This window comes from Taudactylus pleione, unplaced genomic scaffold (genome assembly GCF_031769625.1).
Source record: "Taudactylus pleione unplaced genomic scaffold, aTauple2 ptg000178l, whole genome shotgun sequence".
In the NCBI taxonomy this organism is placed as follows: Eukaryota; Metazoa; Chordata; class Amphibia; order Anura; family Myobatrachidae; genus Taudactylus; species Taudactylus pleione.
The window spans coordinates 11,283,034-11,310,281 of record NW_028284580.1 but is presented as its reverse complement, the minus strand read 5'-3'; the positions used below and the strand labels follow the sequence as shown (position 1 = coordinate 11,310,281).

Here is a 27,248-nt window from a genome sequence, read left to right as displayed (position 1 = left end):
TAAAACACCAAAGCAATATTTATTTTCAGAAAGCCTGCATATTAGCATAAAAAATAGCCAGGACAAAGCTACCACTGTTTTTTAAAATTGTGAACGTTGAGTTCACAGCCAGGGGCAATGAGACAGTCACACAAGCCCGGGTTCTGAAGGCGACGTGACAAAAGCTGGGAGGTGTGGCAACGTCCAGTCTGAAAAAACCCCCAATGTAAAGTACTATACGTTGCACTGGAAAGCAGCATCAAATGCTGCAAAAGGGAACATTCGTCCCCCATCGCCCAGGCCAGCTCCCTCTCCCACACACACACATACGCACGTACACCCTTGTAATGGGCAGAGCGCATAAAATGACACACTCTGTGATACTAATAACTCCCACATCTTCAAACGTCTGACTACTGAAGAGTGTGGGAAAGGTCTCTGGGCCTGATTTAGACCAGCTCGCAGGTTCATAGCGCTCGCAAGCAGGATGATTTTTGGCCCTTGCGCATGCGCCGCCTCCAGCGTACGCCTGCGCGAACCCCAGTGAGCGATGGCAGTTTCGGGGCTCACTAAAAGACGAGGTGGCTGTTAGTGTTGATTGACAGCTCACCCCGTTTTGTAGGCGGGGAGGGGGGGTGGCTGCACAAACGCAGGCGTTCCCTTAGGAACGCCTGGCGTTTGTGGGCGGCCCTACTGACATCACTCGTGATGTCAGTAGTGGACTTCCTGCTCTATTAGAGCAGAAAGTCCACTCGGGCTTGCAAGACCTGAGACCCTACCACCCTAATCGCGACCATCGCCAGGCCTCTCACAAAACCTGTGGGTGGTCACCCACAGCTATGCGAGCGACCTGGAGGCCGAAACAAAAAACAAACAAAAAGAAACGCCCTAATTTAGAGCGAACGCACGCAAATAGCCTCTGAATCAGGCCCTCTGTGTGTAGTTTTTTTATTGTTTTTACCAAGAAACCGATAATGGAAATGGTTAGCTGGCTGACATTTGTTTTATTCATTGTGCAATGCAGAGGAGCACCACTGACTGATAAATAAGTAAAACTAAACTACATTAAGGGAACATTTGCATGCAGTGCTCACATATATTCCAAGTGGAACAACAGCAGTTGCTTGATAATCTATATGAGAGGTGGGGAGAGGGAGAACTGATTGAAAAACACGCCTGGAAGAATTGGGCTTTTAATTTCCCAATACCCTCCTGGGATCTGGGTAGATGTAGACAATGTTAGAAAGGAAAAAGCAAAACATTATATTACTTAAAGTCATAGGGCCTGATTCAGAGATGGACACAATGGAGATTACGTAGGCAGACTGAGCGACTGTTTGCCATCGCGCATGAATGTAAGCCACACTGCGTGCGCAGTGATTGCATTGTGATTACAGAAGCATGGAGGAATCCATTGCAAAGTGAGTGACAGCGTTTGGGGGAGGTAATGGGGGGTGGTTAATAAAACGCAGACATGTCTGACAGTTTAAATGCCATTGCATGGGCGTGCATAAATTAGCCCTTGTGATCTCCTAAACAGCTTGAGAGCCCTCGGCGTGTCAGGACAGCTGCCGAGTCTGCGGCTGGCAAGACCGGCCGCAAGGGCAAGATGGCATGATGTACGTTGATGTTACTGATATGAGAAGGCCACTTGTGAAACCCCAACTCGCTACCCACTGTGACTTGAATCACCCAGTGCAACCACGCCAGATACCATCTTCTGCTGCCTCCTGCAGCAGCGAAGCGCATCCCCAAGGACCCAACCATCTTGAAAAAGTGAGTCCCCGAACCTCAGTGAGGTCAAATATACACTATAGCACGTATTTGCGATCACTGCATCATATCTTGCATGATTCTAAGATTTTTCACCCCTTTAGGCTATGTTGGTATTCAGATTTATTGATTTATGTTTAAACTTTGATTTTTTTTTTATATACGTATATAAATATAAAAATTGCATACATATAAAATAACATAACAGCAGATGTCACTTAAAACATGCATCAGTCTTGCAAAACTATGTAGAGCCTAACAGAGGTGAGCCTAAACAATTTACAGTAAAATCTAGTAATATAAGGGTATGTTATTGGAATGACGTTTACAGCCTAGGCCAGAGGTTCCCAAACTCTGCCATTACAGGTTTTATGGATATCCATGCTTGAGTACAGATGGTTAAATCAAATTGACTGAGGTACTAATTAAGTCACCTGTGCTCAAGCATGGATATCCTTAAAACATGGTATGTAATGGGGTAGTTTGAGAACTTCTAGCCTAAACAATGGGCTGGTATATCTCTCTCAGGGCTCTATTTACTACAATCCGCATATTGAATGCGGATTGTAGTGTGATATTACCGAGTGAATTCGCATTTCGAATTCAGGCAATATCACAGGGATTTTCTATAAATCCCTTGCAGGGACAGAGCTTGTGATAAAGCTCTGTCCCTGCGGATCCCATCTGCACTCAAGTCGCGGTATTTTCGGAAAAAATACCACGACTAAGAGCCCGCGCATGCGCCGACCCACCGTCACTGCTACCCCCCACTGACGCTAAGCCCCACCCCCCACGATCGCGGACACCCGAGACCACCCCTCCCTTTATTACACTTACCTACATCCTCCTGGCCTCCGGTGATCTTCTCTGGGCTTCCCGATCAGGTGATTTCCCATACTGCACTGGGACCCGATCACCTGATGACCGGGCCGCAGTGCACTATGGGAGACCAGCTGACCGGAGAAGAGCCATCACCGGAGGCCCGATCACCGGTCCCTGGATTCAGGCAAGTAAAAAAAAAATGTTTAAATTTTTTTTTTTTTTTTTTTACACCAATCAGCTTGCGGTCTGTTTAGACCACATAGCTGATTACTGGTACCGGCTCCCGGCTCTGCTCTCCCCGTTAGAGCAGAGTGGGAGCCCGGTAACCGGGGGAGACCCTGGATAACGCCACCTCCAGGTGGCGTTATTATCACAGGGCTTCCCCCAGAATTTTTTTACAATTTATTTTTAGTAACTCTGGTCGGATCACATTTCCCATTACAATTATGGGAAATGAGATCTGCTTTACTAAAAATAAGTGATACTAGGGGTTGGAGTAGAATTTTACTAATTCTACTCCAATTGCCCTGTAATAACTACAGGTGAAACTAAAATAATGTGAAAAGGGTGTGAAAACACCCTTTTTCACTTTATTTTAGTAAAAATAATGTTAATAAATAGAGCCCTTAGAGATACAGTATATACAGTGGCTTGAAAAAGTCAACAGATTTGTCTGTATTCCAAATTATACACAGAGTATTCCAGACAGTAAACTCTTAAAGTTCACTTTCAAACTCACCATTCATTATGAGGGGTATTCAATATGGGAGTGAAAAGTCCGTGCTGGACTTTTCGCTCCACATCGGAGATTTTTCAGGGATAAAGTATCGGGCAAGCGCCCGCTTTATCCCCGTATTCAATATAAAATCTACGAAAACGGGACCTGGCGAAGTGGGATTTGCGATAAACTCCGAAATTTTCCTGGAAAAAATTGTAGGACCCCCCTAAAGTTGTATAAACATGGGGGATCACTATGGGTACCCCCGTTTTAGCCTGCAAATGAAAGTCGGGGATTTAAATAGCCGCAGCAGGTGTTTTTTTCCCGACATTGAAGAAGTGATGCAGAAGAGCACTTAGGTTATTTTTTTCATTTTTTTAAGTGGTCCCATCAAATTTGGGGTACATGAAAATGGGTACTAGCATATTTTTATGTCCCTAAAGTAAGTTTTTAAAAATTCTGCAACTATGCACCTGCCCCTAATAGCTTATTCTAGAAAACACCTGCCGCATACTTGCAGAATAGCCCTGAACCTATTTCCCTATTTTTAAACACTTTTTTCCCATTTATTTTTTTTTCACCCCAATTTTTAAATACATTTTTTTGGGTGTCCCTATTTTTTTTTTTTGACACTGTTCTTTTTAAAATGTAATTCCCAGGGGTGCAGGCTATTTTTTTTAAACCCCAATTTAAACCCCAAATCTGCACTTTTTTTCGCCACCTATTCATTGGTGAAAAGTTATCCCCGTTTTTTTTCAAAGACCTGCGAAAAGTTTTTGAAATTGAATACAGTGTAAAACTAAAACCTGCGATAATGACGTCATAGGTGCGATATTAACGCAAAAACTGAGTTTTCGCTTCATATTGAATTCCCCTATATATGTCTGCAGATTTTTGTAAAAATAAAAACTGTAATAATGTTGATATCATAAATATTCATCCCCATGTGCTGTGTAAAATCCAAATTTACACAGAGGAAAGATATTGCCCTAACAATTAGCTTTCAGTTAGCTTCTACCTGTGAATCATTAAAAAAGTAAGATTTTATGAACAGAAGACCCTGTATAACATTGGTCATACTGTGAATCTGGAGGAATGCTGTGAAAATGAAGACCAAAGAGCATTTTAAGAAAATGAAAGATAAAGTTATAGACATGTACAAGATAGGAAAAGGCTACAAAATTACTCAATAACTCAATAGCAATATGCCATCTGCAGCAGTTTTTCACCGTATCTTAGATATATTGGCCCAGATTTATCAACAATTGATATCCTTGTTATCATTCGTTACTAATCTTAAATGGTGCTCGAACCAATTAGCTTCTAACTGTCATGTGTTTGAAAAATGACAGTTAGGAGCTGATTGGTTGAAGCACCATTTATGATTAGAAACAAGTGATATCAGCGGGAGGCTACTGCAGAAGGGTAGGCACGTATGTAGAAGCTACAGAACCATTTTTACATGGAGGCATGGAACGTATTTTCCCCTGCCCCCCCTCTCATAGGAAGCTTCACTTTAAAGACCACCAATACTGCTGGACTTCTTCTATTCATGTGTCCCCACCCCCAGCTCTCCTCTTTTCTTCTTCCTCTCCCCTTGCTTGCACAGTAATAGAGGCACACAGAACTTTGTCATGTGTGCCTCTGTCCTTATTAATCCTCTAGTGTGCCTCTGATCTCTTCCCATAGTTTCCCTTTCACCCCAGTGATCCCCCCAAGGGCATGTGTGCCACTTTACCACCCTCCCCTTGTGTGCCACTGATCCCCTATCCATATCTTACTATGACTCCATCCCAATCCCCAACTGTGCTGGTGGCGAGACCATGTTCAACACTGCATAACTGAACATAAAGATAGCAAATAAGCACAAGTTTCCTTCTCTATAAAAAGCATAGGGGGCCCCTTCAAAATTTTGCTTTGTTGCCCACAAAGTCTTAGCTACACTCCTGCATGGGAGCTATGGTACCTATTTTGTACTTAGCTGACCCCCACCTACCAATTAGTAAAATACGCATTTTAAATCCAAACCTAACTACAATCCCACCCCAACCCAGTAAAAAAACAAAAACAAAAAAACCATACTGCAGATCAGTATATATTCAACCAAGAGTATTTTTCTGGAAAAATAGGTTCAGGAACTGTGGGTGGAGCTATAGAAAAACTATTTAATATATATTATATACAGTATATATTATATACATATATATAGTATTTAGAAGAAGGCACTCAAAAGGGTCTTTAAAATAAAACTTATCTTATGGAAAATACATTTTGACCCAGGACATTATGTCATAGTTAATGAGAAGTTCAGGAACTAAATTCCTGCTAAAATATTGCACTGTATTCAACGATACATACTGTAGGTCATGGTTTCCCAACCACGGTCCTCAAGGCACACTAACAGTCCAGGTTTTAAGGATAGCCTTACTTGAGCACAAGTGACTTAATTAGTACCTCATTTATTTTGCTTTAACCATCTGTGCACAATCATGGATATCACTAAAACCAGGACTGTTAGAGTGCCTTGAGGACCGAGGTTGGGAATCACTGCTGTAGGGCCTGATTTTGAGGTTGGAGTAAAGAAAAAAAGATCAAGCAACTGTGCACTTTGGGAAAACCATTGCTACAGATTACCAGACTGTTCCATGTAAACCCCTAGAACCCAGGCTAGCGAGGTCTTCTGCCACTAACAGCCACCCACTGTTCCCTTAGAACTGGGAGATGTTCACCAGCACTTAAGTGGCCTCCTCGACTTATTACTCGAAGTAGTAGGGGTGTACACTGGTTACCTTCGGAACCAAGAGAATAACGGAAGATACTGGAAACTGAGAGTGTAGTCAGTAGTTTGGCCAAGAATCCGATGATGCGGCTATGAGAGCCAATGGTGCGGCTTTGAACGCCGATGATACAGCTAAAGCTGGTAGTACAATTAGAAGAGTTGATGCAGTGGCTCAAGGCCAGTGATGCGGCTTTGAGAGCCGGTGATGAGATGCGGCTTTGAGCCAATAGAGTGACTTCAGAGGAGGTGGTGAGATGAGGCTTTGAAAGCCGGTAGTATGGCTTGTGGGCCAGTGGTGAGATGCAGCTCTGATAGCTGGTTGTATGGCTTGTAAGCCAGTGGTGAGATGCGGCTTAGAGCCGGTAGTGTGGCTGGAGAGCTGGTGGTGAGATGCGGCTTTGAGAGCTTGTAGTATGGCTTGTAAGCCGCTGGTGAGATGTGGCTTTGAACAGGTAGTGTGGCCAGAGAGCTAGTGGTGAGATGCAGCTTTGAGAGCTGGTAGTATGGCTTGTAAGCCGGTGGCGAGATGTGGGTTTGAGCCGGTAGTGTGGCTGGAGAGCTGGTGGTGAGATGCGACTTTGAGAGCCGGTGATATGGCTGCGGAGATGGTGATGAGATGTGGCTTCGAGAGCTGATGGTGTGGCTGGAAAGTTGGTGGTGCGATTCGGCTTTGAGACCCAATAATGTGGCTGGAAAGTAGTATGGACTGTGAGCCGGTGGTGAAAAGTGGCCTGGAGTGGGTGGTGTGGCTGGAGAGCCAGTGGTGAGATGTGGCTTTGAGAGCCGGTAGTATGGCTTGTAGGCCAGAGGTGAGATGCAGCTTTGAGAACCGGTAGTATGGATTGTGAGCTGGTGGTGAGATGCATCCTTGAGCCCGCATTGTGGCTGGAAAGCCAATGGTGTGTTGCGGCCTTGAAGCTGGTAGTAGCTTGGGAGCTGGTAGTGCGGCTGAAAAGCCGATGGAGTGGCAATGAAGCTGGTAGCAGCTTGGGAGCTGACAGTGTGGTTGGGAAGCCAATGTAGTGGCAACAAAGCCGGTAACGGCTTGGGAGCTGATGGTGCGGCTGGGAAGCTGATGTCGCTGGATACCAAAACAAGGAGAAATACAGGAGCGCTGACCATGCAGCTGAGCCGAGCGATCCACAAGGAACGCTATAGTCGGTGAGGCGGCAAAGGGCCAGCGTGTATAAATAGGGGAAGAAATCAATCAAGTCATGCTGCGAAGAACACATGACGTCCGGGGCCGTCCAGATCGCCTAGCAACTGGCGGAACAGGAACAACATTGCTGGAAGGAAACAAGTCTTGACCGCGAATTGTAACAACATGTTTTACTGCAGGGGGACTGATGTAAAATGTGCAGAGAGATTGATTTGGGAGGGGAGTGTCCAAAGCTGTCCAGTGTTTGTGGGCTACATGCAAAGCAGCCAGTATTTACCGTGCATGCAAAACCATAAATGTATTTTCACCCCTTGCATTGCAACATGGGGCCTAGATCTGTTGCAGTGCCCCAATTCCGCAGCACGATTGACATTCTGCTGGCATTTGGGGGCACTGGCTTTCCAGAAAATGGTGCATGTCAGCCCTGTTTTCTGGGCATGCTGAAGCCAGTGGCTGTTTCCTTGGACGCAGCTTCACTGGTTACCGCAGCGTGACTTTGCCGGACATCCTAAGTAACCTGAGTGTACTCAGATGTCCAGTTCTTCACAGTTATTCAGACGCAGCAGTGAATCCAAGAGGTCGGCAGTTGCCATCTTTTTACTTAAGATGTGTCCTGTGAATATTGCATATTTTAGCACAGCCGCTGCATGCAAAGACTCAGCGGCTGTACTATAGCGTCCATTTCTGAAACAGGCCCATGGGTTTTCCAGGTCCACAGTTTCTTGCACTTTTTTGCTTTACTCCCACCTCAGAATATACTCAATACTCAATATGGGCAATATTCTTCTAACTATTGGAAAACCTTGTATTGAATACTTTGTGTTTTATTTTCTATAATGTTTTTTATAATGTTCAGTGTCAGGGCCAGCTCCAGGTGGTGTAGCGCCCTGTGCGATCATTGCTTGGTGCTCCCACCCCCTGTATAGGAGTCGTGGCCTAATTTCCGTAGACCACACTCCTAGATGATGTCATTTTGGGGATGTGCCTGTATGGCATACCTCCCATTTTATGTAATGCTGGAGGTGAGCCCAGCACTCTGTCAGCAGCTGGGCTGCCCCCAGCCATCTCCCTGCACTGAATGGATGCCCGCAACATCAACTCAGCTTCACTGGCACCAATTGCTCTCTGCTTAGCAAAGCAGAGCTGTGGCGGGGCCTAAGTGTCCCCAAGCTCCCGACCGCCAGCGGGACACTTCGGCCGGAGGGTGGAACAGTGCCTGAAAAACGGGACTGTCCCGCTGAAATCGGGATAGTTAGTGGGAGGACTGCGCCTCTGTAGGGTGGCGCCCCTGTTCGGCTGCACTAGACGAATGGCCCTAGAGCCGGCCCTGTTTAGTGTATTTAAGTACACATGTGTCACATACACAATTCATAACATGCAACTTCACCTTCCCACGTCTGGCTTTGCCTGTTTAATACGTATAGAAAAACAAGGTTATGCATATTAATGAAGTATAGTGTCTGTGTGAAAAAATACTCTGCTTGATAAATAAGCTCTAAATTAGACATTTATTGCTGCATTAAATTTAATCTCTTTGTTATATAATATATATTGTAGTTGGCCAGCAAGCTATTTGAAGAATGGATAAACTATAGCAACATTGTCCTTCTGTCTATTGCAGTTTTACCAAAATAACAATGCTGTCCTTCAAACCCATAATTAAGAGACTCCATGTGTATTCGACTTTCTCTAGGTGTTAGGATGCCAGTGGAAAACTGGGCACAGTTTCAGCTTTCATCTTTATTTTGTTTCAAGTTGGCAGATGAAAGCCACAGAGAAGGATGATTTGATTCCATGCAATTAACTGCTGATCCCAGATTGTTTCTGTTTCTGATTCCAGAGTGCTGTCTCTGGGTGCAGGCGGTTGTATTCATAGGCACAGTGTGATTCTCATGTTACATACAGGCCTTACCTGATAAAGAGGCATTCGAGAACAAAAGAATTGTGAATCAAGTCCAAACATTTATCAGATTTCCAACTGGGACCTATGAAATCTACTGCATTGATTCCATTACCTACATTTCTCTGCAACCTGTTTTTTCAGTCTGATATTTAGGATTCCTATAACAATATGGTTCTGAACTGACTACATTTACAAAACAGGAAACAGGATTCACAGGTCTTAAAAGTAGTCTATATCAATTACCAACTATGCCGAACGGCTGTTGATGCTCTTTCCCCTTGAACTCCACATTTATACAAATATAAAGTTCATGGGTTAGATGTGTCAACAGTTGATCAACCTGCTTCATACACTAGAGCGTAGAGCAGCATAGGATATTACATATATCTACGGCCAGGCGTATCCAGCAAATGGAGCACGTCTGATAAGTTGTTTTTGTGTAAAGTAATTTCAGTTCCACCCAATAAAAATGGCAAAATATACGTAGCGGCGGATTCTGTGTCATTTATAAACCGCCGGTAACCACCGCAGATTGACAGCAGTTTCCATGTGTATTTTTGAGTGTTTATTAATCTGCAATTTTTTGTCTAATCTGAATCCACCGTCGATCCCAGGCAGTTTCTAAATGGCAACCCATTGTGGCGTGCTCTATTTGGCAGCAATTTCTACTGAAACAACTGTGGAATACCTGCCCAGTGGCGTAAGTTCATCCCAGACGCCCGGAGGCTAGTTAGAATTTGGTACACCCCCCCGTCACAGCCGCTGACACTGTAATGTAGCAATTCGCATGCAGACAGGCTATAGATAGATGAAGGCAGCAGCTGATGGTCTGACACAGAGCTCTCCACTAGTGTATGGTGGCTTCTCAGGTGCCGGGAAAGGGTGCCATGTATTGGGCGACCATGACAGTACACTCCGGGTACATAGTTACAGCCCTAAATGGGGTGAATATGTTGTGGACAATGGAGGAGGTGCCCCTTCAGAGCTAGAGCCCAGTCGCAGGCGCCTCCATTGTCTCCCATAGTTCTGCCCCTGGACCTGCCTGTGGCAGATGAGTTTGGTTGAAGCACTGCACAGATCACTATGATCTCTGCAGACTTTGTTAGATTTAATGCATAGAAAATTAAATTAATTTAAAAAAAATGGGGTCCCCCCAAATCATTACCAAGCCCTAGACCTCACATTGTGGTGATTTTTAGTAAAGTGAAAACAATATTAATACAAAAATACCTCTTAATAATTGATATTGCTAAATAAATACTTTGCAATGAGTAAAATGCATTTTTTGTAAGGTCATCTGTTTGAAATGTTTCTCTCCCCGCAAAAAACTCAACTGTTATTTATTTGCTTAAGTGTTAAAATCACAGGATTTTCTTCACCAACCTTTAACATTTTGTATTTTGCTGTCATCCTTTGTAAATAAAGCCCATGGGGCCTGGTACAGCGGCGGATTCACTGCCGATGTGAGATGCGATGGAGCGATTTCTTGCTTCTGTGCATGTAACAAAGTCACACTGTGCATGTCTGCCTATTGTATCCGTACACAGCCGCAGTTGCAGTTTCAGGCGCACGCACAGAGAACTGTTTTGAAAATGATGTGGGTGTTCCTGGGCGGTGACAAGGAGGTGGCTTAGCACACACACGGAGATGGTCTGTCTCATTAGCATGTTATGAGAGTGTCGCAAATGTGTTTGTGAAAATGACTGTACACTGACGCTCAACCACACGCATAGGAGGCCATACTCGGAAGGAGAAACTTCTCCTGCCATAGGACTGGTGCAAGTTTCAATGATGCTGCTGATGGTGCATCTAAAGATGCACCAATCGGTATAACAGCGTGTACGGGTCTCAAACCTTGCAGACGGGCATCCGCCAATACACTCTGCCGCTTCTGTTTCCACTTCTGAATCAGCCCCAGGAAATAATGTAGATTTTCATTCCATTAATCTTAATTAGCACAAAAATACATATTGAAAGTTATATTATAATGTAAATGATCCAATCAAATGATAAAATGTTGAATTTCCTAGCTTGTGGTACAAATGGTTTATGCATGTGGTACACTTGCAACAAATATTTGTCAGACATACAGGCCTATTTATTATGTTGCTTCCACCTCCAGAGCTTGGTTATGCCTATTTAACAAGGATCGTGGTGGTATATGCAGTGGCGTCACAAGGGGGGTGTGGGCCGCACTCGGGTGTCACCTGCCGAGGGGTGACACCAGAGTGCAGATGCCCCCTCAGTGACAGCAGCTGGGTGCTGCACTGTAGCATTACAACACTGTGAGGGAGCCGGCTCTGCAAATACACTGGTCCCCAGGGGTAGTCCAGAACTCCGGGACCCATCGTGAGACTAAAAACGGGGATCGAGCCACGTGGTCACGCCCCCTACCTGTGAGGCCACGCCCCTTTTGCGCGCAACACACCAGGAGTAATTCAGTGGGGGGACGCCACTGAGTACATGTACTGTCAAAATCTTCCTTTCACTATCACCATTGCAGGATAAAGATACAGAGCATATTCAGAAACGAAGTGGCCAATGTATTAATGTAGATTTACAGAAAATCATATAGAAACAGTGGTATATAGTCAATCTCAACAGTGAAAACTAAAATGCTCGTCTAAAATTCAGTGCAAGTGTAAGTGTTAGAGTATGTCTATGTTAATGCAATAAGAGGGCACATCACATCTTGACTTTTGGTGGAAAACAGGGGAATTTCGTGGGAAAACATGGAAAATGGTGTGGGAGCTGGCATGCCCTTCACACCCCTATGTGGGAACCAGCATGCACAGGCCAATTTTCTGACTATAACCACTGGCATGGACCTAACACCCGACTTTAACCTGCATTATGGCCAAATGCAGGAATTAACTTGTGCCTACAGGCCTAGTTCCCTATCTATTTTGCAGCACCCAATAGAAGAAGGGCTAAATCCCCGGTGGCCAAGTGGTAAAAGAAATGGGCACCCCACTAAGGCCTCAGTTGGTCAGCCAACCATGGTGGAAACAGGAGGGATACCCCGGATAACCTCATTTGCAAGGAATGCCGCCTCTGCATCAGTCCTTCCCCGCAGATGTCAAGGTTGCTTCAGAGCTGGACCTTGTTAGCTAGCCAGGCACTGTTCTCCGCAAGCCCCTGGGCTTCTTACCCCTTTCTTCTTCTTAGGCCTTCTGACTTTCACCCTGGCTGGCAAACCCTTTTATTTTTCCCAGAAAGTCTTCTCCTGTTAATCACGACATCTTCCTTCTCTTCTTCTGTTCAGCAACTACAGTCTTGTGTCCGGCTCCCTCTCCCCCAATACCTTTCACAGCTGTTAATACAAACTGCCACAAGGATACGGAGCTATGATGTGGCAAGCCGTGATTATTTCACTGTGGCCAGCTCTGATTGGCTGTCCGTCAGAAAATTCAAATCGCAACAGCGCCTCTTTCTATACTCTGTCTCCTCGAAGGCCTCCATTGTGTCCCTTGCTGAACACATCACTGCATAGGAATTATAGATAGCTTTATCTCTATTAGCATGGGGAATACTGTATATGATGGACCATAGTCCTCTGTTGAGATTCCTAGATTCTCTTGTCTGAACTAGGTCATAATAACTTTTTAGATGTTCATACACTAAATAAAAAAAGAAATAAAAAAAGAAACAGATCCCCTTCTTTTTAAAAGAAAAAAATTAATTCGATCACAAAGAGTTTACTGACTCTCGTTCTATGTGTAGCTAATTGAAGCATTTTTATCTTGATTTATGGCTTTAATGTTCTCTTGAGTATGTTAATAATAATGAATTCCTGTGTAGGAATTTTAGTAAATATAAAAACTGTATTAGTTAACATCTTTTCTTATTTGTAAAGTGCCATGATACTCTGCAGTGTGAGTCATTTGGTATAAAAATCATGCAAACATAAATCCTACATTAAATGAAAACAGGAACATTTGAGGCTCATGAAGGATGTGCATAAACGAGACATAGGGCACTATGTACTAAGGGCAGAAAAGAGGTAACCCCCCCGAAAATGCAGTTTTCAGGTGTTTTACCGAAATTCTCATATGAACAATACTAAGCACCCGGAATACAATGCATTAGTCCCGGTGGGTAACACCATCTTTATATAGCGTAACCCAATAGAAGCCTATGGGCTTCTTTTGGGGACGCCCCTTGAGAGGGATCCAGTCGGATGCCTCCCAGTTCCCCCAGCCGTACGCGTCCTTCTGTGCATATTATCAACGGTATGTACCCAATAATAGGCGGTTTGTACGGCATCGTGGATGCGATGCTTAGTACATCTCGTCCCTCGGGTGAAGTGGCTCCTGCTCATAAGAGCTTACAGTCTACTGTAGAACAGGGCAGCTTAGACCTTTGGAATCAGTGATATAATGAAAAGGCTGAAAATCTTTTGTGACCTATCATTAAGAGACATAAGCAGTGCAAACACATTTTTATTTGCATGTCACATCTTACATACAAATGGCATGTGTGGGTCTGTTTTAGCTACTGTATTTATGAGTTACAATAGAGAGAAAATGAAAATACGTTAATGGTGCCGTGTTCCTTAAATATCATAGCAACATGCACATCCATAGGGATTCCATGCTCCTATTGGGCTTAAACCCCTCTTCTGTCACTCAGTTTTCATGTAAACCATGTCCTGACTTAATACCTGGAATAATAGTAACATTTTAATTCATATAACTAGATAATTTCCTCATACTCATACCAAGCTGCAAAAAAAGAAAAGGAAAAAAACATGGGGCACACTTGGCCAATTAATGCTGCAATCTACCAAACAAATTAGTGCAATTTAATAGCAGGCCAAAATAGACAGTCTGGCTACCTTTATTTAGATCCCAGGTTCTCAAACTCGGTCCTCAGGACCCCACATGGTGCATGTTTTCCATGTCTCCTCACAGAATCACAAGTGAAATAATTAGCTCCACCTGTGGATCTTTTAAAATGTGTCAGTGAGTACTGAATACACCTGTGCACCTGCTGGGTGACCTGGAAAACGTGACCTGTGTGGGGTCCTGAGGACCGAGTTTGAGAACCACTGATTTAGATGGTCTCAGGAATAAATGGTCACTTATCCACATGCTATGTACATACAAAGTGACTGAAATATTCATCTGGTAACATAAATAAATAAAAAGTAACGCTTTTATTGTTTCCTTCCAGGCATAAAATGGGGGGAAGGGGGCTAATTAAGAAGAAAAGATGCTTTATGATGTTTTTGCTTAGATAAATAAAATAATAAGTTTTTACAATTGTTTATTTGAAATCTATTATTTGGAGGCCCAGGTCCGGGCTTCCAGGGCACCATGCATGTAAGTTTTGGTAAGCTGTAAAGATGCACCAAGATGGATTAGTGCCGCTGCCAGTGGGTGTCTCAGTAGGAAGATCATTGGTTGCAACATTAGCATAAAGACACAGATGCGGTAAATGACATAGCCGTGGACGCGTCCACCTCTGAATCATGCCCTATATGTGCTCATGAGTAGATGTTCGGAAAGCACAAACCTCTTGAAAAGTTTTCTTTTCTATGAAAACCTTCAAATGTACTGTGTAATTTAATTCATGATGCATTATGAAAGACGTGATGTCAGGTTCCAGGAAGATCAGAAAGAACACTCAGGTCCTAATGATGCTTACTTGTCTTCATTCCTCGGCTCTGCAAGAGGGAAGCTGTCAATTTCCTCCCATTGATTGTAATCCTTTCAGTACAGCAGTGTCCCTCTTTTGTATCCCACGGGCAAAATAGCAGCTTGAAAACATCTTTCTGATTGAAGTAAAGCTAAATAAACACATCAGTAAGGCCTAAAAATTATATTTAGGAAGCGACGGTGCAGATCTTTTTTGCAGTGATGTGGTTTACACTTTGCTGATAGCGCACAATTTTATTTATTGATTGACTTCTTTCCCTTCTAGGTCACCATCCTAATAAGTCTGGCACTTGCTTTTCTCGCTTGCATAGTGTTCCTTGTGGTCTACAAAGCTTTTACCTATGATCACAGCTGTCCAGATGGATTTGTGTACAAGGTACAGTATGCAATGTTTTTCTTATTCAATCCAAACATGCTAATGCCGCGTATCCACTAGCAGATATTAATGAGCGCTTGCACGATAACGACATTGTAATCGTACAATCGCTCATTAATCGGGCATGAAAATGTCGACAACAACCAGCGATGTGCGCTCCCGCTGGTCGTTTACGACATCAATCATCGCCTGAACATGCCGGTCAATCTGCCGATAACAACAGATTGACCATGTTCAGGGATGAGAGAGGGCGCCTACACTGAATGACATATCGTTCAGTGTAGGCACTGCAGGGGAAGAGGAACGACTGTACGATTACAATGTTGTCGTTCCACTATCTGCTAGTGGATACGCACCTTAAGAATGTTTAAACTTTGTGCACAGTATAGTGGAATTATGTGTTTCGATGTGGATTAGACAGAATAAAAATATCACCATGCTCCATATAGAAAACTAGTATGAGATTTGTTTATGCCCCTACAATATGCCCTGCCTTGCTCTTTCTTACTGATTACTAATACCATAATTTGGTAAGCTCTGTCCCATTTGGCTGCCATGCATTGGGTCTGACTTTTGAAAATCTGGACTTTGGGGGTTACATATGTAAACAGTAAGATAAACATACATAAACTCATCTACATATACTTCTGCTACTGCTTGTTCAACTTTGCATAATAAGGTACTGTATGTCACACATAAAAGAGGAAATATAAACAGAGCATACACGATAATGTACAATACACACTTGGATAGGTGCAGCTGAGATAATGTATTAAGGTTTATATTAAGACTCAATGTTCCAAAACATTCTGAGTTGTGTTATTGCTGCAGACATTAAGCCACTGTAATGTTTATTATGACATAAAGTGGGTGGACAATAGACAGAAGTGGGTGATATGAGTGGGTGGGTTGTGTTTTTGCTGTATTAATCTAAAGCAGGAGATGATGGCTCACAGCAATGTAATAGAACACCATCAGTCATGTTATGATGTACTCTAGGCAAAGAACACTATACCTGCAGGATTGCACCATGGGGTGCATATAATGAAGCAGCTATCTCTATACAGAATGAAGGTCATTCAAATAAAAAGGACATTTTCTGGAAACAAATGCCTAATAGAACTTACTATGTTGCATTACTTACCGTTTACCATATTATTTTTTTAAGTGCACACATTTGTATACAAATTATAGTCGTTTGTACAAAGAGGAGAAGGACACTACTTGGTTTAAACTTCAAGCAGAAATACTAGTCACACCTCTGGGTATGTTACACACCTAGAGGAGCAATACTGAGATGTTTCTACAGTGATCAAATCAGTACAATAAAGCTGGTGTCACATATGTTTCTGAATACAGGTTGAGTCTCCCATATCCAAATATTCCGAAATACAGAATATTCCGAAATACAGAATTTTTTTGGCATGACTGAGAAAATGAAACCTTTGATTTTTGATGGTTCAATGTACACAAACTTTGTCTAAGGCACAAATTATTAAAAATATTGTATAAAATTACCTTCAGGCTCTGTGTATAAGGTGTATATGAAAAATAAATGAATTTCATGTATGGACACAAACTTAGTTTGAGCCACAAATTTATTGAAAATATTGTATAAAATTACCTGCAGGCTGTGTGTATAAGGTGTATATAACACATAAATACATTCTGTGTGTATATTTGGGTCCCATTCCCAAGATATTTCATTATGATATGCAAATATTCCAAAATACGGAATATTCCGTTATCCAAAATACCCCTGGTCCCAAGCATTTTGGATATCGGAGACTCAACCTGTACTGCATTTTCACCTGTAGTAACATGTGGCTGCTATGGGCTCCAACAGTGAGGGATTTGGGTGATGGAAGTCCATTCTTTCCAAAGCACCCAGCTCGGCTATTATGATCATACTTAGGGAAAAAGCACATATGCAGTGCATGTTTGGGCATTCAGTTCCACTGTGAGTAAATACGTATTGTTAAGGTACTGCTGAAAAACAAAATTGTTAGGGGGTCCTGCACTTGCTAGTTACACACCTACATAATACCCAGTGGTGAGGCAGTGAGCATAATGAATGGCAATGGGTGGCAACCAGATAATTGCCAAATCAGTGCCTGATTTACAGATGTCTGCTAATGCCACTGATGCTGCGAATTTGTATGCAGCGGCTGTGCGAAAATATGCAAATGACACAGTCGTTGGGATTTGTATTGAGACGCCCACTGGTGGCTACATACATCCAAGCGACTGCGTACAAAGAATAAGCATTGGTCCCTGATCAGTTGATAATTGTCCTTCTGAATAATTATATGGTTGCTCAGAGTGGCTGCTGCAAATGAGATGTCAGAGCCATTTTACTGCGTATGGGATTGCAGTTGCATGCTGAGACACACACCTCCGTTGCCGCCTGCAAACGGTCCCTGCATGTCAATCACTTTGCTTATAAATCCTCACTGTGAGTGATGGTAATGAAACGATGCATGCGCAGTGCGACTCAGACACAAGCGCAAATCACCGATAATCACTCATCTGCATAAACATCAGCCCAGCGTCCATCTCTGATCAGGCCCTTTAATACAATGTAGCCACTAAAACACGTGACAAAATAATGGCAATTTTGAAAAACTTAAGCTTAATGCAGTGATATAACTACCATGTACAATGAAATAACTCCCTATATTTAAGTAAACTTTTCCACTAATCTTATATGCAAAGTGTTGCAAATTAGATGCACAAGCAGCTTATGCCGATTAAAATGATATGCAGCATGCCTATATTCTGTGTGTGACTGCAGTTATATCTGCATGCAAAATGCTACGTTACAGCAACTATCACACTGTAATGTAGCATTTCACATGCAGATAGAGCTGCAGTCGCACACAGAATATAGGCATGCCACACAGGGCCGCCATCAGGGGGGGACTGCCGGGCCTAATGTCCCGGGCCCGGGTGGCAGGCTGGCAGCAGAGTGAATAAGCGCCGGCGACATATTTGATTGGCTGCTGGCTGCGAACCAATTGGAGCTCGCGGACCGGCAGCCAATCAAGAGCAGTCACAGCAGCGGCTCCTGATTTGCTGCCTGTCCTCCGATTAATTTGCGGCCAGCACCAAGTTAACAATGCTGCTGTTACCCGGCCCCTCTCTCTTGCCGGGTGAGTGTAAATGTCAGCGGCGTGCCTGGAACAGGAGCCGCAGTCCAGCAACCGTCATCAAGAAGGGAGAGTCCGGGCAGAGAACAGCCGGGGGAGAGTAAGGAGCCGCATCGTCGGGGGGGAGAAGCACGATGCAGCACGATAGTGAAGAGCTCAGGTAGGCAGGAGAGGCAGCGGGGGATCCCACTTCCAATGTGGTGGAGACAGATTCCTGCTCTTGTACCCTCAGCCTGCTCTGCCACCCTCAGCCTGCTCTCATTCTTTCACTCTGCTCTGCCACCCTCAGCCTGCTCTGCCACCCTCAGCCTGCTCTGCCACCCTCACCTTACTCTCCTACCCTCAGCCTGCTTTGCCACCCTCACCTTACTCTCCTACCCTCAGCTTGCTCTGCCACCCTCACCTTACTCTCCTACCTTTAGCCTGCTCTGCCACCATCAGATTGCTCTGCCACCCTCAGCCTGCTCCACCCTCACCTTACTCTCCTACCCTCAACCTGCTCTGCCACCCTCAGCCTGCTCTCACACTTTCACTCTGCTCTGCCACCCTCAGCCTGCTCTGCCATCCTCACCTTACTCTCCTACCCTCAGCCTGCTCTGCCACCCTCACCTTATTCTCCTACCTTTAGCCTGCTCTGCCACCATCAGATTGCTCTGCCATGCTCAGCCTGCTCCACCCTCACCTTACTCTCCTACTCTCAGCCTACTCTGCCACCCTCACCTTACTCTCCTACCTCAGCCTGCTCTGCCACCCTCACCTTACTCTCCTACCCTCAGCCTGCTTTGCCACCCTCATATTGCTCTGCCACCCTCAGCCTGCTGTCACACTTTCACTCTGCTCTGCCACCCTCACCTTACTCTCCTACCCTCAGCCTGCTCTGCCACCCTCACCTTACTCTCCTACCCTCAGCCTGCTTTGCCACCCTCATATTGCTCTGCCACCCTCAGCCTGCTGTCACACTTTCATTCTGCTCTGCCACCCTCACCTTACTCTCCTACCCTAAGCCTGCTCTGCCACCCTCACCTTACTCTCCTACCCTCAGCCTGGTCTGCCACCCTCACCTCACTCTCCTACCCTCAACCTGCTCTGCCACCCTCACCTTACTCTTCTACCCTCAGCCTGCTCGGCCACCCTCATATTGCTCTGCCACCCTCAGCCTGCTCTGCCACCCTCACCTTACTCTCTTTTACCCTCAGCCTGCTCTGCCACCCTCATATTGCTCTGCCACCCTCAGCCTGCTGTCACACTTTCACTCTGCTCTGCCACCCTCACCTTACTCTCCTACCCTCAGCCTCCTCTGCCACCCTCACCTTACTCTCCTACCCTCAGCCTGCTCTGCCAGCCTCACCTTACTCTCCTACCCTCAGCCTACTCTGCCACCCTCACCTTACTCTCCTACCCTCAGCCTGCTCTGCCACTCTCACCTTACTCTCCTACCCTCAGCCTGCTCTGCCACCATGAAAAACTGGTCTGCCACCCACACCCTGCTCTCCCATCCTCACCCTGCTCTCACACTTTCACCCTGTTCTCCCACACCCTTACTCTGCTCTCTCACCCTCACTTCTATAGTACAGATTGACATGTTAGCACTCACCACAGCCCAAACTTTGATAATTTTTTAAAACTGGTTTACGCACCAATTAATGCCCCACCTCTGCTGTAGCTCCACCCACATTATCAACAGCAATTCCCACTTCAGAAAAACTGCCCCCTCTCCACCCAAGAGGAGGGGCCCTGCCTATTTGTTAGTCCCGGGCTCCACAATCTCTGATGGCAGCCCTGATGCCACATATCATTTTAATTAGCATAAGCTGCTTGTGCATCCTATTCACAGGATTTTAACCACTTGTCTGGCATGGTCGCATCAGATGCGACCATACCAGGCTGGGCTTTCCCTGACATGGTCGCATCTCATGTCCGGCTCCCCCCTCCCACCTGGCGGCTGCAGAGAGAAGAGCAGCCGCTGTGGACTGTCACCACCCGGCCCCCCTCCTCTATCCACACACGGTGCCTGCAGAGAGAAAAGCAGCCACCGGGAACTGTCAGCGCCGACTCCCCTCCTCTATCCACACCCGGCGGCTGCAGAAAGAAGAGCAGCCACCGGGGACTGTCAGCACCCGGTCCCCTTCCTTTATCCACACCCGACAGCTGCAGAGAGAAGAGCAGCCCCTGGAGACTGTCAGCGCCCGGTCCCCCTCCTTTATCCACACCCGGCGGCTGCAGAGAGAAGAGCAGCCGCTGAAGACTGTCAGCACCCGGCCCCCCTCCTCAATCCACACTCGGTGGCTGCAGAGAGAAGAGAAGCCATCGGGGACTGTCAGCACCAGGACCCCCTCCTGCGTCCACACCCGGCGGCTGCAGAGAGCAGAGCAGCCACCGGCCACTGTCAGCACCAGGCCCCCCTCCTGTGTCCACACCCGGTGGCTGCAGAGAGAAGAGCAGCCGCTGGGTACTGTCAGCACCCGGACCCCTCCTGTGTTCACATCTGGTTGCTGCAGAGAGAAGAGCGGCCGCCGGGAACTGTCAGCACCCGGCTCCCTCCTCTATCCACACCCGGTGGCTGCAGAGAGAAGAGCAGCCGCTGGAGACTGTCAGCTCCCAGCTGTGGAGGAGGGGGAGCTGGGACACTATATAGTGGACACTATATATGGGACATCTATAGTAGGGATGGTCATCGACCACGGAGTGTTAGAAACCATCGATTGTTAAATGCAGATGGCTGATGGTCTTGCCATTGATGGCAGGGAGCCAATTGTTCTCCAACATCAATGGATAAGTGAGCCCCCGTATTTGATGGGCACGCAGCCCAAAGTGCCCTCAGCAGTGGTGGCCATTGAGGGGTGCAAACCATCAATGGTTCACTATCGATGTTTTTGTACCATCAATGGCAATCGCCGATGGACCCATCGATGATAACCATCAATCGACACCCCAACGATGGCCGTCCCTAATATATAGCAAAGCCCCTGCTGCCCACAATAGTATCGTTTATCGATACATATCGATATTTTACATATATAATAAAATATATTTTTTTATACCATCAATAGTGTAAAACCATCGATGGTCTGTGCTTGATAGCAAGCACTGATGCCACCCCATCGATGGCCATCACTACAGTATACCATAATAATTGCTATTTTTATGGTATACTGTGTAAAAAAATAAAATAAAACGTGTTGGATAAGTGTTAAATAGATCTTCTTGACCTAATTCAATCATAAACAAACCCGACAATTTTAGAGCAGTTCATGGTAAAAAAATTGGTCAGTTAAGTGGTTAAGGGAAAAAGTTGCACGAAAAGACGCTCTGTGCTACCAAGTCGCGTCACAGCATGACTAGAAGGGCTGTTTAACGTGCAAGGAGGCTAAATGTATTTGGACACATCTGTGTCCTAGTGATTTTGGATTAGTAAAAAAATAGACATATGTAATCAGGGGCGGATTGGGATGGAAAACCAGCCTGGGAAATTTTTGGAAGCAGCCCTAATTGGGGCGTGGTCTGAAGATGGGGTGGGGTTTATCATGGGGGGCGGAATCCCTCCTCATAGAGCATGATTCTGAGTTGGACGCAGTTGCGGCCTTCCTTGTGTTCGTCTGTGACTTTATGCTAATGCCGCTACAGTTCCCCTCCCTGGTGCACATCCATGTGTCCAAATGGCACTCTCTGATAAATACAACTGCTTGGGTGACCTCAGTAGTAATATGGACAGGCTTAAATAAAGACTACGGCACTCCAAGACTCTTGTAAATAATCATACATACATACATGTATTGGCATACACCACCTGGTTTCAGAGCCCCTGTGGCTGTTTTTTCAAAGCAGTCAAGTAAACAGCCACAGGGGATCTGAAACGTTTATGCCAATACACTATGATTATTTACAAGAATCCTGTAGTGCAGTCTATATTTAAGCATATACTGTATATATGCTCTGTGGCCTCCTCACTGCTGTGATGTTGCCTCCCCCTGATCCCTCTTCTCTAGTGTTTGGCTAGCAACTGACCTCCATGGGGATTTCCGGTATTCTAGCAACCCGTGGCATTCGTGGCCGCTTGCTTCCCTGAGTCCTCGTGCCAGTCCTGCAGCTGCTCCACCCTCTCTGCCCCATTCCCGTCTCCTGCACTGGTGGGCGTGGTGGCTGCTTGACTCGGAGGCAGAGCCGTGAGGTGTCACTCACGTGCTCCGCAATGGCCCATCGGAGGAGCTGCTGCAGCAGCCCTCCCGCGGCCTTTTCATTGCTGAATGAGCAGAAGCTGCGCATGTGCAGAAGCTCATTCATGACTGTTGCCCGATCACGGTAGCGGCCGGCCCGTCAGAGCAGCCGGCCGGCGGTCTTTGTAAAGCAGCCCAGCAAAGGAGAGAGGGGACCGGCCAAATGGGATCTATCCCGCTGTCCCGGTGGCCCAATCCGCCCCTGTACGTAATCAAAATGATGTACATGAATATTGTATCATTATGGAAATAAAGATAAAAACATTAGCACATTGGGGAAAGAGAAATCACAGGTGTTGGAATATTTAGCAGTCTTGTTTTTTCTAAGGAATGTAAGACATTACTGGATGCATTGGTGTCACCAGTATCTCTGACATTATACTCTTAGTTTAGCAGGGGAATACTAAGCATGCTTTACCTTTATACTGTATATGCTATAATTTTCAAATGCAAAATTCATGTGTTTTGCACAGTCTAACAAGTTGAATTAAACAATTTTCATTACATTAACCTCCACATCCAGCAGCCCCCATGTAATATTAACCTCCCATCATCAGCCCCTACATAATATTAACCATACACATACCAGTCCCCGCATAAAGTTAACCCTGACACTATCCGGGATGCAGCAAAGCATATTTTTTCAAACCTCTGAGAATTACATTTTCAGAGGTTTGGCCGCTTACCACATATACACCAAGCTCCGGAATGCAATACATTACAGAGCTTAGATGCGGTGGCCAATGCCATCTTTTGATGGCATTACCCAACAGAAGCCTATGGGCTTCTATTTACATTTCCTCCTGAGAGGGATCCAATCAGATCCCTCCCGGCACCTCTTGTGGCATGTACATGGCCATATAACATTAAACCCCCCTCACTCTATTACCCACATTATATTAGACCCTCTATCCCAATTCCCACATAACATTACCTTCCCAAACACCAATCCACACATAACATTAATGCCCCACACCATTTCCCACACTACATTAGCCGCCACACACACTAGTCTTTGCACGACTTTAACCGTCCCCTCCTCCAAACATACACTTAGCATTAAAACTTAACTCATTCCCAGTTCCAACATAACCCTAACTCCTCACCAACTCCAACATAACATTAATACCTCCCCACTCCAACAAACTTACTCTGACTCCATAGAATGCTGTGGGTTGCAGACTTCTCTGTCTGCCTTCTGGAAATTATCCAGGCAGGTCTTCTCCATCGGTACTGAGTGTTGCAAGTGGTGTGGGGTTGAAGAGGGAGGAGGGAATGAAGGAGGCAGATGAGAAGGAGGAACAGATCAGTAGCCTGTTCCATGGTACAGAGTTCACATTACTGTGGTTTGACCTGGAAGAGAGGTCAACCACCAGTATCTGCAAGGAGGAAAGTTCCTCATTATTTCAAGGTCCCAAGCAGCAGATCGGTTCACCTATGTCTGGATCCAGCCATGATAATGTCAACTCAGGCAGTACACCGTAGCACCAGCGTATAGGGAATATGCCACACCTGTGTCTACGAAGATGTTGATGTCCATAAAAAGTAGTTATGCTTAACTACTTACATCATTAATACAAAGCACACTATTTCCCTAAGTAATACATTACTTTGAACATTTAATTTTTCTTGAAAGGATAGAATATTTAATATGAACAAAAGTAACTTTTTAATTTTAATAATTTTATTTCAAATAATGATATCAATTCTTTTCGTTTGTAGCATAAGAGATGCATACCATCCTCCCTTGACGCTTACTACTCTGCACAGGATTCCAACTCACGAGGAAGGTTTTATACTGTAATTAGCCACTACAGCATGGCTAAGCAAACAAGTTCAAGATCTGTCTCTCCATGGCTTTCTTCAGGATCCAGTAACCATGAAGCCAAGGCTAGTAAAAGTGAAGGTCACTAGAAGGTCACGTAGACAAGGGACTTCCCTGTTCCCACTGTCCTGGGCATGGCTCAGATAAGGTGCCACAATGAAGATGCAAAGCTAAAAACAAACTTGCGGAAGTCACTAATGAACAACAAGAATATGTTTCTTTTTTGTGCATTGTTATTGTTAATTTGTATCCAAGTCACAACCTTGTACAAAGGCATGTTCAATGTTTATTGTTAACTTGCAATTTAAAAATAGAAAGAAAAAAATATGTATTGAATTTTTACTTTTTTTTGTTTGTTTTTTTTAAAAAACATTGCCAAATTCAAAACACTGTTGATAGACAATGCAAACATATGCAATTGAATGTCTTGCTTCGTGCTCAATTATAATAGTTGTCATTGTTCTTTGTGAACTGGCACAGTTGTACTGTGTGTTGGGAAAAGCTTTACCCAGTAGAGTACTGACATAATCGTTCCATGAACAAAACGAGGAAAAGTGGCACTCACAGCTTAACATTTCATCATGTGCTTAGACATGAACAGTGGGTATACAAGTTTAATATTTCAGGTCAGACAAAAGGAACATCTTTTCTAATTGTGTATGGAATGCTATTGTTCAGGGAGAAATAGATACAAATGTCAATAGTTTATTCAATAGCAGTATCATAAACTAAGTGTTATTGAACTTAAAATTGGACAATAATACATTTGTTGATGAATAATAGACTAACGTTCATTCAGAAGCAGAGATGAGATTATAGGCATCCATAAATACTGTAAATCTCCATTCTGATTGTCACAAATGGTTAGGGCTAAAAAGGTTGAAGATTAAATTATTAAAGTTATTTGGTACTGGGCAAATTTGTAAATAACATGGGCATGCTCCTAAGCAGTGATAATGGATTTAACCATAAATAGATGAAATGATGAAGCGACTATGATTAAGTGGGTGAGAATAGTACAGCTCATGAGTCTTTCTACAGCTTGTGCTGTAGATTCAGTATATCACTAAATAGAAATCCAGTACTGTATAATAAATGGGTATTATTGGGGTATGTGTGTGGTCCCTGTCAACCTTAGCAATTAAGTACAGTATATATGTTTACATTTTCATTAGATCTTCTTACATCAAGATGGGGGGAGCGGGGTGTAAAGATATTTTAAAATCTAACCATCTACAAGTCTTAGAACACGAGGTCAGAGCAACTTATAAACATCAGCAACTGAGTAATAGAATACATTATGGGTAATTGTTCAAATTTAGTAGAGATATTAGTTATTACTAGTTATTTGCTACTAATTCTGTAGTTATTAGTTACTAATTAAGAATTATTAGTAACTAATTATTTATTACTTTAGTTCCCAATGACTAGTTGCTTGCTTATTATTATAATTTGCATGCAAAGTTATGTCTAAATCATAATTTATCCCCTCTATCCACATAACAATATAAGTAGAGATACGTTTTCAATTGTAATATTTACATTCTCTATACGTTTCCTCTTTTGATATACAGTAGCACTGATGAGATATTTTTTTATTATTGGTCTTTGGATAGTATATTGGTTACCATCAATGTTTTCTAACTAGGAGTTTATTTATTTCTTCTTACATCTAATTGGCTGAATTGCATGGGAAGCTTGACCTGTACCTTTACCCACTTCTATAAACATCCTTTGTGTAGAATAGAGGCATAAAGTGTGTTTAGCAGCTCTATTAAAGAGCTATATTCCAGCAGTGCTGTTTTAGTTTTGTTTGTTTTGTTGCTTAGGATAATGCTATTTAGTAAGCGGTCACATTAATAAAATGATTACAACTGACTGTGCTTTATACAATACACATTTACCTGCCATGGTAAGAGGCACATTGCATTTCCATTAGTCATAATTACATTCTCAAAATGGATATTTGATTGCAATCCTCACAACACTCAGTCAGACTGTATACTAAGAAAGATTGTAGGACATGTTATTACCATAAGGATACAACCACATGCTTCAAATCCATATAAATTAAGTATCATACAATGTATACATTGCTGTTTGCTGTTTCACATTCTTTTAAGGGTCCAGTGAAATGATCCTTAGTGTATTTCTCCCAAATGCAGATAATTTCCTTTATAATAGTGAGAACTGTGCAGAGCTTTCTGAAATGTGCTGTGCTACCATATGTACTGTACTCCATAAACTTGAGCTGAAGGTGTAATATGTGCTGTACCCAGACTATAGTGCCAAATTCTCATCTTTAATTTCTGCCACACTTTCTTATCACCTGTAAATCCATTGTCACTGCAAAAAATTATTTGGCTACTCATTGTTTCTAATTTCGTGCTGTGTTTCTTGTTAGTAGCTTGAAGAGACTGGAGTATTTAGATGTGATCATTGCACTCTTTTCTGACAGGAACAATAAAGCTGGATGTGTCTGAACGGTGGTAACTTGTCATGTTATTTGGTAAGATGGTAAAAGGCAAGTAACAATGAGAAAGATAACATTTACATCTGCACCTAAAGAAGTACAAGTCCTCATGTATAAACTGTTATGTTTTGATTTTGGGTCTGGATGCATCTTCGTGTTTTGGTCTTGGATCTGGAATTTAAAAAAAAAATTATAATTTTTTTTAAAAACAGCTAAAATCATGTCATTTTTGCAATCCAAACCTAAAATTCGGATTTAAATTCCGATATCTCCAAAGGTCCTCAGGAGATTGGAACCACAACTAGTATCTGTCCAGTTTCGCAACATTTGGGTGGCTTCGGATTTCTAGAGAACTGAACCACACATCTCTATATTTAACAAACAAAAGGCAAAGATCTGATTAGCTTGTAATCTACTA

General features: G+C 43.9%; 1 protein-coding gene across 1 annotated transcript in view; it reads left to right on the top strand.

Annotated features, from left to right (window-relative positions):
* Positions 1 to 26,841, top strand: part of NSG2 (neuronal vesicle trafficking associated 2) — a 50,415-nt gene extending 23,574 nt beyond the window's left edge. The window contains exons 4-5 of the mRNA XM_088475810.1: positions 15,059 to 15,169; positions 24,255 to 26,841. Of these exons, the coding sequence (XP_088331936.1) occupies positions 15,059 to 15,169; positions 24,255 to 24,446 (303 nt within the window). The 3' untranslated portion in view covers positions 24,447 to 26,841. The remainder of the gene's footprint in view (positions 1 to 15,058; positions 15,170 to 24,254) is intronic.
* Positions 26,842 to 27,248: the final 407 nt, after the last annotated feature.